This window comes from Drosophila suzukii, chromosome 2L (assembly GCF_043229965.1).
Source record: "Drosophila suzukii chromosome 2L, CBGP_Dsuzu_IsoJpt1.0, whole genome shotgun sequence".
In the NCBI taxonomy this organism is placed as follows: Eukaryota; Metazoa; Arthropoda; class Insecta; order Diptera; family Drosophilidae; genus Drosophila; species Drosophila suzukii.
This window is the reverse complement of record NC_092080.1, coordinates 16,860,893-16,881,007: the sequence shown is the minus strand read 5'-3', so window position 1 is coordinate 16,881,007 and position 20,115 is coordinate 16,860,893. Positions and strand designations below refer to the sequence as shown.

Sequence of the window (20,115 nt, the reverse complement as noted above, 5' to 3'; positions counted from 1 at the left end):
AGCCTTCGTATTAGCTATATGCGTGTTTAAGTTTGGGAGCATAGTTTTTGCACTTTTCAGGTTGGGTTAGGTCGAATGGGTATAAATATTTGTGACGGTTACCTGGCGATGTAAGGTGACATAAAAATGACCTTCAAAACTATGTATTTGGAATTAAGTGGTTTCTTGAAGGAGTGAAAACTTATCACTGATAACTAAATGAATAAATTAAGAGTTTTAAAGGTAAAAGACCGAAGAATAATGCCCAGCCATAAAAATACCATTTATAATTTGTAAATTATTGATAAAATACAAAAAATATCTCAACCGTTTAGTGCATGTTTTAAAAAATAACCGCATAATTGGAATTATATTTATAATTATTTAGCCTATCCGATAATATTGCCATAAAGTGCGACCCCTCCTAGTGCTTTCCCTCGTTTCAAGACCCTAAACGAAACATATGCTCCTCGGCACCGAATAATCCTCGTCATGTGAATGATGTTCTTGCACGATACCTGTTTGTTTTCTCCGGTTCCACGGAGCGGTGGGTGTCGTCGTCATCGCTGTTGTTTGGTGTTGGTGTCATCGCCGGCGTTGTCGTCACTGGGAAAAGCGTTGCCTACGTCAGGGGTAGGGAACCAGTGGAACCAGGGACCGGAAAAGTCGACTGAGGAGGTGGTTGGGAATGCTTGATGGATGTACTGCTGCTTGCCACGATGGTCTTGTCTGCGCAATTTGTGCAATTTTCGCATTGGCGAGGAAAAGGGAAACTTTTCAATTATTTGTAAAATAATCAAGTTAACTGCCACCACAATCAGAGCGGGGACTGAGCGATTATTGGGTTACGCTGGGGTTACACGGGGGCCTTACGTCAGTGCCATGTGCTCCTCCTGCTCCTCGGTTTCTTGTGGGAGGTATCTGGTTCAAGGACAATCCAGCCGCAAAACTTGATTCGTAGCGGTTTTTGCACGGGTTTCAGACGGAGTTGCAACAAAGTTGTTGTCAGTGGAACGACCAGCACACGGCAACACCTTCGACAGGAGCCGGAATCCAACTCCGGTGTCCTTGCGTGCCGACAAAGTTAAGAGACCGCCTCTCCTTTGCCTACTTTATTTGCATTGCATTAAAAAATTGACTGGTATTCAGACTCTCGTGGCTGGCTCACTTTCGAAGACAGTTGTTCTTGCAACTGGGGCGGTAATTAATTTCGGTCGGGGCGGGGCGGGGTGATATTCCGGAATGGGCTTAAGGCCTGGTAATTTGAGGTAATGCGCCAGATTAAGTTTATTTACTTTAGAGGCGGAACTGGTTAAGAATTCCACTAGATTTGGGTCAGGGAGTTTGACAAGACGAAAGTGATACGCTTGAGCTGGCAGTTATATTCTCGTGGCTTTAGGGCTCTGACATATGAGTGGAGAACATTTAAAATTGGATTTAAAATTATTTTGAATGTATTAATATTATTATATACATCCTAGTTTGAAAGTTTCGGTGATATCATGTACTGTATCAAAACCATTAAATTTAAGAAGATTAAATAATCCATGCCTTTTATACGATTAATATGCATACAATTATAAGACAATTTTAAGGTTACGTAATATGAAATACTAATATATACAATTTAAAAAAAAAAAATCCCTAAATTTTATAATTTTAAAGTTATTTATTGTTTAATATCAAGACAAGGATCATCGGAACTGAACAACACTTCGAGAAAAATTATTTTCAGTGTGTGACAGCATTTAACACGTTTGGTTGATGCTCCCTGTCCAAGAAGTCCACCCATCAAAATGAAAGTAGGAAGGTAATTTAGACTCCTATTATATTCACTAAGCTTAACTTAGTTATTTAAAATATTATTTGACGTTTTTTTAAAGTCACATAACTTATGTTCTATTTTTTCATAACTCCATTCGATAAAACTTAAGCAATCTCTGGAGAAAGAAGAAATGTGGTGTACAAAATTAATTTTAGAACTTTGGGAGGACAAATCCGGTCCTGGCAAAAGTGAAAGAACTTTCGCCAGGATGCGTTGAACTCAAGGCAAAATCATTCAATGAAGGCCCCCGCATGAAAACTACTACTACAACAAAGATGAAAGCTTTTCCCTGCCGAAAGAAGCTTTTCTCCAACATGGAAAATGGAGGTAAAGAGTCAAAGAGAATTATATGAACGCTGAAGAGACATTTCTTAAAATATTTGAGAGAATTTTTATTCAAAGAAATGAACAATTTAAAATTTAAGTAAATTAATTTAAGTTATTTTTTTTTAACTTATAATACTTTGTTATTTTATCTAAGAATATAGTCTTGAATATAATTAGCACTCAACTTGAACGAGCGTAAAATCTGTATACAAAGTATAATACATTTTTATCAGTGCTCTTTTAAGAGCTTAAAAGCTAAAGTTGCCGACGAACGCCTTCGGTTGTCCATGCAAATATAAAAACCGAACCGTCTGGGAAATGGGAAATCATTCATAACGGAAAACTCCTGACGTGTGGACGTGAAAGTGCCGTGGTCTCTGCGTTCAATTTTTTCGCGTCTTTCGCTGCTTGTGTTTTGTGTATTTTTATTGTTGCCATTATTCTTTGCGACTATACTGCCCGCTACTTAGTATCCGTTCGCGAAAAATAAAGAAAATATAGGCAAGCAAACAAGTCAACTAAAACATCCCATTCATCTTGTTCTGCCAACTTATTTCTAATTGTGAAGCAACCTTGAAATTTCCACCTTACGCTGGAAATTGCGAAACAAAAACAAAGCGGAAAATATATTGTTTACCAAAAACTAGTCAATTATCACCGAATTTTGCTATTTGCAATGTGACTTTACAAGTGTGATCGCAGCTTTTTTGACGTTTCGTTTGGCCTCGAAGACACGCTCTGAAATCGGTGGGCAACGGTATTCGATACCGACATTTTTAAAGTACAAAAAGGATTACGAATCGTATTTTGGATTACTGATCAAGGAAACCAAATTGCCAAAAATGGGCACTATCGGTGAGTAAAATTTGTTTTATTTTTATAGTCTAAATATTAGTGGTTTTAATTCAAAAATATTAAAAAAATAATGTTCAAATAGTTTTTCTTTGTACAAAGTAAATGGTTTTACGTACATTTTTTATGAAGAGTCATTAAAACTAGATCTTTGATTTTTTACCATACATTTATAATTTACAAAGAAAACAAAAAAATTATTGAAATTAAAAAAAATAAAAAGTTTTTGTTCTAGTTATCAAAGTAAAGTAAAAAAAAGGTACTTTAACGGTTACCACACGAGAAAAACTGCATTTTAATATAGATGAATGTAGTTTAGAATCCTTTTATCTACATATGCTATAAGAAATATGCGATAAGGTCAATAAAAATTGTTAAATTTTTTGAAACCGAGACCCTGTTAAGAGTATGTTTCAAGAATTCTGGGCAAAATTGTAGAATTATATGTATTACCTAGTATACCTTCCGTAGACTGCACCAAAACTTCTTTGTTTTATTCAGTTTAGTTCTGAAATGAGGCAAATTTAGCAAATATATTATTTAATATCATTCTAAGCACTTTTTCGATTTTAATCAATTCACATTTACAATTCACATTTGACGACAGCCAACACGTTGTTAAAAATGTTTCTCTTAATGGATTTATGTACAATATTAGCCCCCATACCTTTCCTTCCCTAATTAATTCTATTCCTAGCTATAACTTTTCCCCGAAGTATTCCTTGGTGCAGTTCCTCATCTGAGTGCTGTAATTGCCAGTGGTTATCAAACAGTTGCACAATTTTGCTCGTTGATTGCCGTCATTCAATCCGATTATCCTTTGTTTGCCCGGGCCAACTCGACATGAGCTCAGCTGTGACCCAACCCTATATTTATGTAAATAATCCTTTTCACAGAGCTCACACAACACTGACGAGATTCTTTTCAATCAAATAGGATGTGGGAGTCAGTCCCCTTGCCAACGCCCCACTCATTTCCATTTTCGTCCTGCTGTTTTTCTGTGTTGCTTGCTTTTCAATTATCCTGGCTAAAAATAAATCGAGAAACATAGACCGAAGAGAGCAATCAACCCACATGGGTATACCACTTAAACCTGCTTTCAACACCAGGCCAAAAAGAAATATAAAGAAAGGAAAAGAACACCAAGCGACAAATGACAACAACGTCATTATCATAAACATGGTCTGCCCGGCCTGAGCGCCAAAATGCCATGAATTTTGTTTATCCAAAATGTATAAAATAAATTAGGCGGCTGGGGATAGACCCTAAACTCATAATCGAATGACGCACGAGATTCTGATTTTCTCCGCTCATCATAGTACGTTTTTATGTGGGTGTTGCAGCCGGTCATTAGCCAGGTGGCTTCGGCTTCAGAGCGGTATCCTTGGGTCCGGCAATCCACAATCCACAATCCTGTGTCCTTTCTGGTGCGCCCACAAATGCCCCCTGATTGCCATCTCGGTGGGGACAAAGTCGGGGCACTTCTGCCTCAATGGGTTCATTGTGATGAGCCCCACACGACCACGACAGTTGCATACACAAGTGCCACCTGCGGCCAGGACTTGCCTTTTTGAATGCCATCCTCATCCTCGGGATGTGAATGTGACTTGTGCCTGAGCGAATCGCATTAAACACGCTTCAGATGCTCATGATGTGACGCTCTGCTCGGCGATGAAATGTCCTCCAAGAACTTTTCTCGCTGGCGCTGCTAAAAGTTCAGGGGTGAATAAAACCATAGATAACAGTTATGACCCTGAGTCTTCTTGGTAATGCAACAGAAGTGTAACGATTGAACAAAGGTCACCAAGTCTCTCATCCCTCTGGCCTTTTCAATTTCAGTTTGTTTTAAGTTTGTTTTCGGTCTCTTAATTCTTCTGGATTATTCTTAATAAGGTTGTATTTCGATTAATTGCTATCGATAAAGGCTATCTACACGAGCTAACTTTCCATCAGAGTTTCTGGTATTTTTGGTATTTTATAACAAAAAGGAAATCTGGTCGTACATATAAACGTATTAATCGATAAATGGTTACTTATAGGCAGAATAATTTCTTCAATATAAGTTTTATAAACAAAACAGGTATTTAACAACATTAAAGAGTTTTAAGAAATAGCTTAGGATAGAAAATATCGATATTTAGCGATGTTACATGGTAGCAAACCTATTAGAAAATATTTCCATCAATAGTTCATTGAAATACCGTTGTTAAGGTCTCACAATGACAATCAGTTTTTAACTCCTTTGGGAAAGACGTACCTTGTCAGGAAAAAACTTCTTACTCCAACATCTTTTACGATTTGCACTCGGTTGACTTTGAGTTAAGTAAGCTTTAAATTCAGCGTGAAATTTGCAACTACTTAACCTTTTTAAGTAAATCATAAGAGATGCAGAACGATAAGTAAGTTTCCCCCATCGGAAGTCCCAATCCCATACTATATAATAAGATACCTCGCAGAGACGAATCCCACCGCCACATGGGCTTCACCTGCAGCGGATGCCTGCGCCAGAATTTTCCGGGTCGCCGGTTCCATTGCCTCTCCTGCCTGGAGGAGTTCAACCTGTGCAACGGGTGCTACGCCCTCGATGTGACCACCAAGGAGCACAAGTTCGACCACGCGATGCACTGCATCCTCACGCCGGCGAGCCTGGCTCTTTTCTACACCCAAGAGGAGTTGGGAGCCGGAAAGTACCCGATGCTCATTCGCTGCCCCTACTGCAAGATAAACAACTTTAATCTGGAGGAATTCGAGCGTCATTTGGAGGAGCTGCACCCTAGTGCTGATCCCGACTTGTTGTCCTGTTATAAGCTGAATGTTTAGGGCAAAGCGGTCAGCTACAGGGAATAATGACAAATTTTAGGGCTTCTGTTTATTGGGTATAGAGTCCCACAAATGTCAATGGGACGTTCATTAATATTGATTAATTGTATAAGGCAGCCATTGCAAACCAATAAATAAATGGAATATAAGCAATCGTGTTTTATATTAGAGGGCTTCCATTTATTGTGTCTTGACTAGATACGACTGACATACTTCAAATTTACTAGGTTTTGGTGGGAACACTTTAGCTTCAGGATCGGGCAAGTTTGAGTGGGCTGTAGGCACTTGCAGTAGACAAAGTTCTCCTTGAGGTACTCGTCGAATTCTTCCATCATGGATTCGTTTTGGAGCAAGTCGCGATAGTCCTCGACACTCTCCAGATTTACGGGATCCAGCTGATGCATGAAGCACTTTAGTTTCAGGACCACTGCGTACAGATAGTTAAAGATATCGACTGCCACCATTTTGTGGTACTTGATGCTCCTGTGATGGCTGTCGCCCATGATCATCGGGGTTTCCTGGGTCTTGTCCAGTCGTTCGTAGGCGGCATAGAACTTCTTGCAGTGCAGACTTATTTCCATCAGGGAGTTCTTCATGGTGTTGCTAAGGGAATATTAATATAATAAAATGTATCAGATAGATATTTATGCACCTAATTTTTAGTATTATTTATATGTTGTAGACATTTTTTAAATTGATTATAATAATTTTGGTCCCAAGATAGCCTATGTAACTCACTTGGAGGCCCGCACTACTTCCAATTTCTCCTCGTACTCATTTACAATCGCCTCTTCGGTCGACAAGGTATACACCTCGGGATATCTGCAGCTCTGCTCCGAACTGATCAGAATCAGATATCGTTGGGTTAGTAGCCATATCCGTTCGATAAGTGTCTTTTGGGCCAGGATTTCACACTGATAGAGATCGTAGAACTGACGGTATCGGTGTTCCAGGTCTACAAGAAGCCCCAAAACTTCCACCTCCGTCTCGTAGTGCTTCTTAAGATGTTGCGTTAGATGGGGCTCCTCAATTTCCACTTTTCGCTCTGTTTTGCTCTCTGTTCTATGCTCCAACTTGCGATCCACTATTGGTTCTTTTAACAACTCAACTCTGTATTCCATTTTGTTTATTGACTACGTGTATGTTTTAATGTGTATTAATTCGAACTGCCTGACTGTCTGTGAATATCGTATGGAGGTACCCTCAAGGCACACTAGATGTGTTTAACTCTATGGGGTCTTCTGGCCGCCTAATTTTGCCCATCAATTTTGGTACTCATCTCTTTCGTCAGTGGCCAATTAGATCTTTAAGGTTGAACTAATTTGTTTGGCATCGGGCAGAAGAAAATTCGCTAAGAATTGACGAAAAATCGCTTTTAATTAAGATCAGATGAAAATCAATGTCTACTTATGAAATATTATTATTTCACTGAAATCAATTTAAAAAAGATTTGTCTGCCAAAAACATGTACGTAAAAAAGAAATCAGCCTCTCGATCGATGAATAGCATGTGATAGTCAAAAAAAAATAAACAAAATTAAATATTTATAGGGCGGTCAGAAGAAGCGATTGAAATCAGTCAAGCGACGAAAAAATGCTTTGATTGATACGAATTTTGAGCATTTTTGGTTTTCACGATGCATCGAAACGGAAATTAAATTTGCTGCTGATTTTTCCGAGAGCCACCTAAGTTATCTTTGTGTACGTACAAGAAAATCCGTTGATATATGCATATTTCTTTTTAAATGCGTAATTTTTTTTTGTATTTTTGTTGGGCAATGAAGCTTCCGACGCGGCATCATTAATGAAGTGCGAAGCCAATTGCCGCCTTCAACAATTTTAGCCACAGACAGTGAATACTGATGCTCGCTCAAAGAGAATTTAATATATCTGCGGTGATATTGGTGGAAATTTGAACTCAGGCAAGTCAAACCGCAGCGCAAACATTGCTCATCCACACGCGATTTTTCAATATCACTCAAATAAACAAAATTGAACATGTGAATGCAGAGTGTACGCATATTTAATGCGCCCTAATTGAAAAAATGTGTTGAAAATATTGACGGCTGTCAAGTGTAAATGGTAAGGCGAAAAATAAAATTTTAAAAATATATTTAAATGAAATATTATACCTTTAAATAAAAAGGGAAACTTATCACCAACAAAAAAACTATTGTTTTCAGCCCAACATAGGGTAAATGTTAATCCGCTTACCGCAGTTAAAAATGCGTAAAAGTCTAGAAACTGAAAATTGTTCTTTTCCAAATAAGTTTTTTGAAGATATACAAAAATTAAAAAAAATATTATCCATATTTCGCACATTATGGCTGAACATTGTTTACGATTTCTGATTTTTAATTGCCACAGCGGCACACGCGTCGTATGAGCGATGTCTTCTTCGGTGTAATGTGTTTTGGGCTATTTTCGAGCAGACAAGTGCTTTTTGTGTGCCCTCAAGATGTGTTTTCTCAACACCGATAGGCTAATGTGCAATTAATTCTCGCGAGATATTGCAAATGCTTTTTGATTGTGTTCAAATTAGGCAGAGAAGGTGCAATGAACCTTTCGAGATAATTGCAAACAGCGAGTGGGCAAAAATACGACTTGAATATTATTAATAAATATCCATAGTGAATTGCAATGCAAATGAAAAAAGTATTCGTTTCTGCTTTATTTTCATAATTATTTCTTTAGGAAGGCTGAAATAAACATCAATATTATTTATACGCAACGTATACCATCATAGATTATAATCTAAATACTTACTTAGGATTATTAAAAGAATATATTAAGATCTATATGAAATATTTTAAATAATTTCTTAATAATTTCTATAAGGCCAACAAGTAGCTATTCTATTTTTAATCCTTCCTAAGCAATAATTAAGTTTTAATTTGGTTTAAAAAAAATGTAATTTCATAATGCATCCAAGAGAAATGCGTTGGCTTGGTTTATTTTATTCCGATTTGATCTTCTACAGTCCGCTTCTTTCGCTTTCTACGCGTTGATCCGTGGGACAAGGTCGTGCCGTCGCCTGTCGGCGCGAGAAATATTATGGCTAACCAAAAGATAAAATGTATAAGTATTTTCGAAAGATATATCCATCTGTGTTGGCGGACTGCACAGGTTCGTTCGACCAACTGTTTCTGTGCTCCGTGCGTTTGTGACGCGCTTTTTGCCATTGACACGCAATAAAAATATGTACTTAAGAATTGTAAAAACTCATAATGAGCGCATTAAAGATTTGATTAGCTGAGTGTATAATTCGTCTGCTGTTGATGCTAGTTTTATTATTGTCAAAACGTAACTTAAAACAACAACAAGAAATCTTGAAATTAGAGATGGAGGCGAATAATTTCGGACACGATTTGCTTGCACATGGGACAGATGCGATGGAGCCGCATTGCAGGAATCAGGCATCTCATGCAGAAGATGTGGCCACACAAGGTGGCCACCGGACCCTCAGGTGGTTCGATGCAAATGGGGCACAAGTAGGGTTCATAGTTCCGATCGGCCAGGCGCCTGGGGACGGGCTGTATCTCATCCAGATGGGTCAAGTCAATGATCGCGTCGGGTTGAACTTCGTCGGCTGCTCGGCGGGGAAACTTCATTTTGATTGGTTTCCAGGTTAGAAGACTGCTGCACGAGGTAAACATTTAATTATTTTTTTAGATCAAAATTTGTTCGGATGTGAAAGAATAATTCTGAAGTAGCAAACTCAAAGTTCAAAGCCTGATGTTCGATTTAAAATATGTGAAAGAATAATTCTGATATAAAACTTAGCGGTAACTCAAAGTTCAAAGCCTGCTGCTCGATTTGAAATATGTGAAAGACTAATTCTGATATAGGACTTAGGGGTAACTCAAGGCTCAAAGCCTGCTGTTCGATTGGAAATATATGAAAGAATAATTCTGATATAGGACTTTGGGTAACTCAAAGTTCAAAGCCTGCTGTTCGATTTGAAATATATGAAAGAACAGTTCTGATATAGGACTTAGGGGTAACTCAAAGTTCAAAGCCTGCTGTTCTATTTTAAATATATACTTTATGGGGTGTTGATTGGAAGTCAAATTAAAATGCATCTTATAAGCAATTGGGAGACGGAGACAGAGTAAATACAGAAATGTTGTGTGATTACCTTTTAAAAGAGAAAGCTGAGTGAAATGCGTGGGTGTCACTGTGGACGCTTTTTCTTCTCATCTTCTGTATTCCTGACGCTGAAGAAAGCATTTTTATTTTAATGTGTGTGAGTATACGTACGGGCATACGTGTGTAGTATTTAATAAATTATTAATTTTTGCTACGTTTTAGCTGCTCAAACATCACATGAATCGTCTATTTGGTCGGGCCAATAAATGTCTATTATATAAATGGAAAATATTTTACGCAGATTGGTTTTTATCTGTGTGAGTAATCGAAAATGTAGTCTAACAATTTTATTGAACATTCGTATTATTTGTCTAATTAATGTTTCTTTTTAAAGAACATTATTCGGTCATGCCTTATTTTGGAACTCGAACTATTTTGCTATAAGTTGACGATGAGAGAACATTTCGAAAGCCATCCACTGGTCAATGGTTCCAGGAGCACTTCAAAAGAGGTCGGTTTTAACCAGTTTTCGGATATAGTCTAGACGCGGTGTTTTTGTTTATACTAGATACACGTGATGATGTTTTTGCCATTGAGCTTTCTCTTGAAATGTTTTTGTTATGGTCTCGTCCGTCTAGCAAATGTTTTTTCGTTCTTTTTACTTCTCTGGGGCATTTTACTTAATTTTATTAAGAACAAAAAAATATGACAATTTGTTTGTTTACCGAGTGTCCGAAAGCATTCATTGTTGTGTGAAAATTGCAATAAGAAGTTGGCCTATTTCATTAAGAAAATACAATATTTGTAGTGCATTTAAATTTGATTGATTATCTAAAGTGCCATGAGAAGTGTATACAATCAGACTGAAAGATATCAGGAGTCAGGTCATACATTAATCAATTCTTTATAGGTCAATTTAAATTCGTGCCTGTCAGTCAAAGAAGATTGCCTGTTGAATTTGGAATTTATATCGATACCCATAAACAAATCAAATGGCAGACAATTAATCAGCAAACAATTATCCAATTGATTTCCATTCCTAATATCCGCTTCCCCAAACAGGAAAAACTCTTCTAATTATTTCAGTCATCGCAACTTTAAGTTGACGTCAAGCAACAGATTTTCGATCTTTCAGTTTGCAATGCAAATATTATTATTAGCATTACTTACAGTTATTTATGGGCGTTTTGAGTGTTCCGTGAACACATATTACAGACCCAAGAACACATGAGAGATATTAAACAGCAATTGTTTAACCCACAGCCTCCCCCGCAGAACATTTCAGAAACTTATGTATTTATTTTCACAAGTATTGAGCTTTTCCACTTTCGCACCGATTTGACCCCTAATGAATGGCCCATTTAATTTATGTACGTGGGCATCGGCCCAATCTGTATGGCCTTACCTTCGACAGGGGCAAACTATCCAGATATTATTTATTGGGTCTTCTCAACAGTACATTATTCATTTTTAAAATTTTTCCGTGATGCTTTCATATCAACCAGAGGTTTGATAAATGATTTTACGTAGGCACTTGCCTTGACCTTACCTTGGAAATTGTCAGCTACATGAATTTTTTACACGACACTCAGTTTTTTTTTCCTGCCTTTGGTTTTCATTCATTTTTGTTGGCGCGTAATTACAAATTTGTTCGCCTCACAGGAGGCTATTTATAAGCATTTATTTTGCACAAAAAAATATGTACTTTCAGATATAATGTGAAATAAAGGCGAGCAAATTAAATAAATCGTAAAGGCGGAACTATTAAAATAAATTATGGAAATTATGCCGTGGGCGGTGACTTTAGACCATCACTGTGCGGGGGCCAGAAAAGGCCTCTTGAGTTCTTTTCTCGCCCTATTAGCCCTGGCATGCGAGCCTGTCAAGCGCCACTCAGCGCGAAGGTGTTTCTTGAAGGAGCCGGCTTTTGTCCTCCTTTCATCCTGGCTACCCCTTCGGCATCATCACTTGCCACTTGCCACTTACCACCTGCCGCTCGTGCTGGTCATGTGCGCAATTTTCCAAGAGCAGCTGCCTCTGGTTGGTGGTCTTCTAGAGTGCTGCCATATATCAATATGTTTTGGTGGACCGGCGGGAGGGGCGGATACACGCCTACTTTTCTAAAAATACCACTCCTTGGCCAAAAGATAGGGAAAGCAAATTGTACAAATTTAAACGTGTTTCATAAATACAATAAAAATACACAAAATTCGCATTATTCGCCTGCTCCTCATATCAAAACTCAGACCGTTGTCTAAGACGTAGGATCCAGGGCATAAAAAGAGCTCTCTCTCTTAATATTATTTATTTAATTTCGGGTTTGCTTGTTTGGCTGTATACATTAAAAACCTATATATATTTAATTTTATTTCTTTTTGTTTATTTTGGTTTTTGTTGCCTTCGCTCGGGGCTTGTGGGCGCAGCGGAAATTTTCTTTCAAGTCGTTAATTTTTATTGAATTGTTGTATAATATGTTATTCTGCTTACGAAAACTTGTTATACAGGGAGTGAGCAATGCTTGTTGGACAAGCCTTAAAATAAACTTTGGGAAAAAACCTAGTACAACATGTGATTATTTATTAATAATAAATTACCTGGGTTAGGAATAGTTTCCTTTTTAGCTAATTAATATTTGATTGATCCTTTCCTTTAAGTAAAACAGGTAAGGGAAAATTATAAACACTACCAAAAAACATAAAAAAACAAGAACTACCCTGCTGCTCTCTTATTGCACTGAAAAAATACACAAAATTACATTTGAAATTGTAATAGAACTTTCTTGACCCAAATTCATATGTTTGTGTAAACAGTAATTAGGTATACAAAAAAAGTTCTTAAGTCTGAGAGATATGAAGAAAATGTATTTCAATTTCGATGGGAAATGAAAAAGTGGCAACAGATTGTCGTAGGTCCCCCAACCCTATAGATGCAGCACGTAAAAGCCATTCCGACTTTTTCAAGTTGGCGTAGGTCCTGAAAATCAACTTACGTTTTCCGCCCACATCAAAGAGTGGGGCCTTAAGTTCCGCTGATTGCTCAATCAGTTTGGATCAATTGTTTAACATACTCTATTAAGGGGGATTGGCCGGTCGATGGTCTCGGGTCTATGGTCTCCGGTCTCCGGTCTCCGGTCTTTAGTCTCCAGACGCCAGCCCGGGCAATTCATCATGTCTGGCTGGATTGGCGCTGGTCTAAAAGTGTTTGCGTTTATTTTGTAATAATAGGAAACTTACAATCCGATGGAGACCCAGAGGCAGCCCAGCCTCGTCGGCCTCTGAGTGGGGCTATATCTGTGCCTGTATGTAGCACGCCGACCGACAACGACTTGCCGATTGACGTCAGCAATGCCCCCAAAGTCGCGCACAGTGTCGGGCGGGTTGCCAAGCAGGCGGGAACCGGGACACAAATCGCTGGTGGACCCGTAGACCCCCTCCATAAGGAGGGCGGGGTGCGAAACGCTCATTTTGTCAGTCACTCATACGAGAGTTGGACGCTGCCTGGGCCTAGTGAGTCTGCTCTGCTCTATGGCCAGGGGATCATATCGATTCTTTGGAAATCCTCGAGTACTACTTAAAAGCTTTCGGCGGGGGCGTAGCATCATAATAAATAATCAAAAACGATATGTTTGTTACCGAGGAAAATGAAGGTATATATTAAATATTTACTATATGCATATTCCAGGTTGGGAAATTCCCTATGTATTCTTTAATCATATATGATATTCCCGTCTACCAATGTAGCTTATATAATAAGTCGGAAATATTTTTAAATGTAGTTCTTACAGGCAAGTTAATAATTATTAATTATTATAATTTGACATTGGATTCAAAATCCTATTCCTAACATTCAACTCTAAAAGTATTTTGTTTAAAAAAAATGGTATTCCTAACTGATATTTTGATTTAAGTTTCTCCAAATTACGAGGACTGGACAAATAACATATCTTACCAAAGCTTTTCAATTAAAATGTTAGGAATAAATAGAACTCAAACAATTACCAAATTTGTTACTAAAAAAATAATAATTCAAGAATCTGTTTAACTTTTGTTACTTTATTACTTATTACTCAAAAAATGTTTTATACTTTATAAAGATCTACGAGTATAGTTATCTTATTGAGGGAGTCTAAAGTTCGACTAAGAAATTAGCCAAAAGTTGTCTGATATTGTTTCCCGGCGCCTTTGTTGCAATTGCATTTCACATTTCACTTCGGTCCGACTGTCCACAGGGGTGTTTGTTTATTTTGAGCCACTGTTTACACGACTCCCCTCGGAGGCAGATGATATTCACGGAAAATCTGACTTCCATTTTATATTTAGCCCGCCGAAATGCATCTTTGAGAATGCCTGCTGACCCTTTTTGGCTCATTTGTTTGTTCTGCTATTTTTGGCATGCAAAGTGTTTCTGCCGCAAATATATGAAGAGAATATCAAGATAAAATGGCCATATCATTCGAATTGGGTGTGGAGGGTCAGGAGGAAAAGGGGGCAGGATGAACGAGAGGAAAGTGAAAGTTTGATTTATGAACACACGCAGGTCGCTGGGGTTTTTGTACGTCTGCTTGACGATTTGCAGCGATTTATAATTAGTTTTCCCATATTTTGTGACTGGCCAACAAGTGGAGATCTTGTTTATTAGGGATCTCTGCGGTGGGCACTGACCACCTCTGGCCCCAAGCCAATCACTTCTGGAACGGAAATAGAAATTGCTCAGAAAAAGAACCGCCAAAAACTTTGAGTTGTCTGCAAACTATTGGTACTTATTCTTGGGGGTTAATGGGCTACAGCAAAAATAACATTTGTCCTCTCAAGAATAGGCTCTGTATCTAGAAATAATACATCAAGTAAATTAATTCCATGAGGATGAATATAAGGAATCATTAAAATGAATTTATATAATATTCTATCTATGGAATTTGAAGAGAACAATGTTAAAATAGTTTAAGAGTAGTTCAAATAAAAGTTCCAAATTGATATTATTTTTATTTTCGCCCTATATCAACTAGATTTATTAATGTGTTCTAGAATTAACGATGTTTATAACACTTAAATAATTATAATTGTATATTTCAAAGAGTCAAAACAAGTTTAAGACCTAATAATTATCTCTAAGCGGTATAAATGTCATGTTTCTGTTTCATGGAGATTTACAATATTAAACAGATCGTTTTATAACGTAAATCAACGAATTTTACAAGCTGTCCCGTAACTATTAATACCCGCCGCCCATAGCGGTACTTGGGTATATATTTGGACCCACCTTGGGGAGCGTTCATTAATTTGTTCAACCAAAAATGCATTTCTCGCATGCCAGAGCTTTAAGTATTTTCCGCTTTCGTCTGATAGTAATTTGTCTTAACGGGAAATATTTTTGAATAGATGTAATTACTAATTCGCCAACCCCCTAGTTCCCAGTGACACCAAATAAAATACGACTGGGGCCAGCGATTTTGATCGCAGAATATAGATGAAAATTTAGCGTCAAAATGAATTCGCGGTAAAATTGTGAGAAAATCAAGAGAATCACATCACGCCCTATAAATGTTTTGGTTAAATTTTACTTGCTTGGCTTGGTGCGATTTTCCAGCTAACGCATTCTATAGATATACCTAGTAGATGTCTGCCAGTGTCCCATTCGGCTGCAAATCAAATGATTTTCCGCGATTTCCCAGGCTATAAATGAGGCCGAATGTAGGTAGGAGTGTTGGGACTGGCACTACGCAGATTGCGGATTCCAAAAATCGGAGCAATCGTCAGTCAGTGACTAACTGCTGACGTCTGTGCTGCGCGGCCCCACATATTCATAACTCATAGTGAAGACAGACCATCTCGCCCCGCGAATCTACGCAAATTCTGCACTAACTTTGTCACAGACAATTTGGCGACAACATCGTCTTTTTCTCTGTCTTGGACGTGGGCGATTCTCCCATCACGCCCATTTCGATATGGAGGGCTGTAAAACGCTTTTCTATGTTCTGCCGCCTGATAAATTAATAATTCGCATTGTGGAACAACAAATGGACACATAAAAGCAGCCGAAGTAGCACATCAAACGTTGACTATAAATCATACAGAACAAAATAACCAACAAAAAATACAATTAAAGAAGCTCAATGTGACACAATATGGTGTTCTTTATGTTGGTGGTCAGTTCAGTTGAGGTGCGAACAGGTAATATCTGTGTTGCCATGGGTAGGGTCAATGCTAATTATATTTTGATAATTTGGCTGTGGTCTGACATCGGTTCTCCTATTTTTGGTTTCATAGCCTTGGGCTTACTTTAACTGTTCGCTTTGCAAGTGCTTTATGTAAATAGTTTACGTTTGAGTTATTCAAGTATAACTTGAAGCATTTGAGCGATATAAATGCAAAGTTAAATGTATTTTTAGGCATTGTAGACCAATCAATAATATTTTTCATCCGATCATTTATATTATTTACTATAATAATGTAAAAGTTCGGATTTGTTAGTACCTAATTAAATTTATCATTTAAATCATATACATCACCGCAAAAAAAGATAAAGGGTTAAGTTAATTATAAAATAAACAAATTTATTAAATACATACTATTTTCTTCCATTCCAAATATATTGTAGTGTAAATTTGAAGAGCAATATTAACATTTGTTTGTAAAAATTAAGAAATTCGTAAAATTTATTGAATTTTCTGTAGTGGGGATTTTTTAAAATTTTATTTATTTTGAAGTATCTAATTTTAAAATTTTTCTTTATCTTACAGAGAAACGCTCATTCTCCTTCCGGCTGCGCCGCTCCTTCGGCGACGGTGGGAGCACCAACAGTCGGAACAGCAACAACAACAGCAGCACCTGCACCAACCACAACAACCAGAAGCGGTGCAGCACACCCCTCACGCCGACGAGCACAAGCACCGGTAGATTGGAGGTGCCGGGAGCGGCCTCCGTGAGCCGGCGGAGCAGCATCTACAAGAAGCCGGACAAGAACGATGGCGGCCAGATCCATCTCATTCCGGACGTGGAGCTGCCTCTAATGACCTTTGCCGACCAGTACAACATCGAGAAGACCCTGGCCGAGGGCTGCTTCGCCAAGATCTTGCTGTGCCGGCACAGACCGACCAACACACTGGTGGTCCTAAAGGCGGTGCACGCCGAGCTGACCACGATCAAGGAGTTCCAGAAGGAGTTCCACTACAACTACGAACTCTCGCACCACCACCACATCCTGAGCGCCTATGCAGTGGCCTTCCAGACAATGGACTACTACGTGTTCGCGATGGAGCATGCCCCCTATGGAGATCTGGCCTCGAACATTGGACCCAACGGCCTGCACGAGAACGCCTGCAAACTGATCTCGGAGCAGCTGAGCTCCGCCCTCGGCTTCATGCACTCCAAGAGTCTGGTGCACCGCGATCTGAAGATCGAGAACATACTGGTCTTCACGCCGGACTTCACGCGGGTGAAGCTTTGCGACTTTGGGGCCACCACGAAGAAGGGTCTGCTGGTACACAAGGTGAAGCACACGTGGACCAGCTGTGTGCCGCCGGAGCAGCTGGAGCTGATCAAGAACGAGCGGTTCCAGTGCCTGCCGGTCAGTGATTCGTGGCAGTTCGGTATTCTGCTGTATAACATCCTCACCGGAAATCCACCCTGGACATCCGCTGACTGGGTTAAGGATCAGGCATATGCCAATTTTATGAAGTACGAACAGCGGAAGACCACCAAGGTGCCGGATAACTTCCGGCGATTCTCACCCCGGCTGATGCGCTGCTTCCGCAAGTATCTGAGCCACGATCCCGAGGATCGCTGCAAGATCACCGAGGTGGCCAAGTACATGAAGGACCGCTGGGTGGAGTGCCGGATCTCCACCTCCAAGTCGGCCACCCTCATCTCGCCCACCAACCACGACCAAGACTCCTGCATCTACCTCAACCAGCGGGAGGGTCGCCTCTCCGGCGATGAGAACAAGCTGCGCTTCAAGCGGATGATGTCCACCTATGGACTGGACATTCCCATCGATCAGGCGATGGTGCGACGGCGAGTCTGGGACTGGCTCTCCACCTGCGACGCCAACTTCGATCCGGATGTGGAGAGCCTACACGCTCTGGATCTGATGCAGTAGAGTATGGTTCCAAGAAACTATCTTTCAGATCCTCAAGAGATTTGTATGCTTGGTTACCATACAGGGAGGCAAACCGAAATATATAAATGACCTTATAGACAACTCCGAATTGTTCAAAAGATTTATAAATTTTTTGATAATATCAATGTGTAAATAAGACGATATAGCTCAATCGAAGGAGAGCGGAACTGTTTGAATTTGTGGATCTATAAGATCGTTTTTGTAGAGCAGAGAAGCCATTTCTCAATGGTTCTTTTCTGTTGTTCTGCGAGTGCAAAATCCCAGAACTGAATTTAACATAATTTTATATAGATGAAATTTGGTATAACTAAGTAGTAAGAATTTGTAGCATAATGAAACCCAGTTTGAGAAAAACAACACGTCAACGGATAATTTTCCAGTAGTGTTACCTTTCTAGTCTTCCGCCACGATGATTTTCTATATAAACTCTATATATGTATTTAGTTTAACGATTATATTTATGGGTGTACTATATAATGTGTGATTTACGCGTTACTTACTTTATGTGTACGGGATACAAACTAATGCAATTACCTAGTTATAGACTTTAAAGAGATGTAAGGAGTGCGATGGTGCATTCAAGACCAATTATTAGAGGACTAAGGTTTGTTTTATATTTGTAATAGACTATATATGTATTTATGTAGCTATCCGCATTGATGTGTAGATGACATTTACGAGTATCAAACCATTTTGTACATACTATTTAGTTGCTTATGACTTTTAAAGCATACTTATGTGTATTTACCAGTTAATACCCTATGTATACCTACAAAATGCTATAAATATAGAACCGTAAACTGAGTTTATTTAAAAAAGTATATTTTTAATATAACTAGTGGAATCTAGTTTCGTGTCCACATGTTCATACAAGATTTTGGCAAGCAAAGTCCCCTAAACAAATCGCCTCATAATCCCCACACTAGATTTGCAAAACAATCAGGCGAATAACAATTCTGGAGAAACTACCTACCTACAGCTGAAGGTAAATATTTATTATTTGAATTTAAATTATTGTTTATATATCCTGCTGATGGCTTTTCCGCGCAGACCGATCCATTGATTGGCTAATTATTTGTTATGTTGTGCGTGAAGGTCACTCAGATGATTTTCTTTAGTTGGTTCGACATTGAATGTCACGGTTTCCATGGGGGCCAATTGGAAGAGGAGCTGGTGGAAAACAATCTAAGTTTTTTGTTTGTGCAGTTTTCCCATTGTTTGCAGTGGACAGGATGTGACGCCCCTGCCCGTAATTCAGTCTCTAATAAACAAGCGTTAAGGTTAATTCAGCAAAGGTGGGGTTACGCCGTGTGTTGGGTGGGCGGACAAGATGTTTGCATTGCGCGTTCTCTGCCTCCCCCCACATAATGCTATTAAATTGTATAATTCTGGCAACCATGAATCAAAGGCCGCTCGGATGCGATTCGATCCAATCCAATCGATTGGTCAAGTGATTGATTAGTGCCTTTGGTTAACCTGTAATTAACTTGAGCGCCTAGGGTCAATGTCGTTTCACCTTGACTTTGTTTTATAAAGCATCCGAGTTGAAGACATTATTTTACGAGGCGCATGCCAACACTTAAATGTTTTTAATGGCCAAACACAGGGCGTGCTAAAATTCCGGCTAGACGAAGCGTGCGTGAGTTTTTTAAAAAACTTGAATATATATAAAAACAAATTTCATAATATTTTGTTTGTCCTAAGCTGCTTTTGATAATAAAATAAGATGTGATGTTTTTATTTTACTTATTTTGAAAATGTGGAGCAAGCACAGTGGTGTTCGGAAAAATTGTCATTGGTGTATACCCTTTCTTTAAACCTTTGTAGGTAAGTCTAATTTTTCAAAGGCAATTTATTTAAGTTAAGAACTTGCATTTTCTATTTGAAATACAATACATTTTATTATTTAATTTAAAAAAATTAATTTTTTAGGAAATCAGATGGATGCAATGGATCTTAAGAGACTATGTCTGTGCGATGACTATATTGTTTGTCTATACTAAAAATCAGTGATAAACAATTTTTTAAGTTAACAATTTGAATTGTCTATTTGTACCTGTTGTCCTAAGGTAATACATTTTGTTATTTTATTTAAAAAACATAGTT

At 38.5% G+C, this 20,115-nt stretch overlaps 4 protein-coding genes across 4 annotated transcripts; 2 read left to right on the top strand and 2 right to left on the bottom strand.

Moving 5' to 3' along the window:
• The first annotated feature begins 2,448 nt into the window (after window positions 1-2,448).
• On the top strand, window positions 2,449-18,827 carry meng (serine/threonine-protein kinase meng-po). The gene is made up of 2 exons (XM_017090398.4): window positions 2,449-2,986; window positions 16,631-18,827. The coding sequence occupies exons 1-2, from the start codon at window positions 2,974-2,976 to the stop codon at window positions 17,986-17,988; spliced, it is 1,371 nt and encodes a 456-aa protein (XP_016945887.1). The 5' UTR covers window positions 2,449-2,973; the 3' UTR covers window positions 17,989-18,827.
• Window positions 5,223-5,960, top strand: LOC108021604 (E3 ubiquitin-protein ligase KCMF1-like). The gene is made up of 2 exons (XM_017090400.4): window positions 5,223-5,382; window positions 5,440-5,960. The coding sequence occupies exons 1-2, from the start codon at window positions 5,369-5,371 to the stop codon at window positions 5,801-5,803; spliced, it is 378 nt and encodes a 125-aa protein (XP_016945889.3). The 5' UTR covers window positions 5,223-5,368; the 3' UTR covers window positions 5,804-5,960.
• LOC108021603 (uncharacterized) lies at window positions 5,962-7,128 on the bottom strand. The gene is made up of 2 exons (XM_017090399.4): window positions 6,542-7,128; window positions 5,962-6,406 (listed from the first exon to the last, which is right to left on the bottom strand). Exons 1-2 carry the CDS (start codon window positions 6,922-6,924, stop codon window positions 5,998-6,000), a joined length of 792 nt encoding a protein of 263 aa, XP_016945888.3. The 5' UTR covers window positions 6,925-7,128; the 3' UTR covers window positions 5,962-5,997.
• On the bottom strand, window positions 9,064-10,019 carry LOC108021605 (uncharacterized). The gene is made up of 2 exons (XM_017090401.4): window positions 9,941-10,019; window positions 9,064-9,441 (listed from the first exon to the last, which is right to left on the bottom strand). Exons 1-2 carry the CDS (start codon window positions 10,000-10,002, stop codon window positions 9,138-9,140), a joined length of 366 nt encoding a protein of 121 aa, XP_016945890.4. The 5' UTR covers window positions 10,003-10,019; the 3' UTR covers window positions 9,064-9,137.
• Window positions 18,828-20,115: the final 1,288 nt, after the last annotated feature.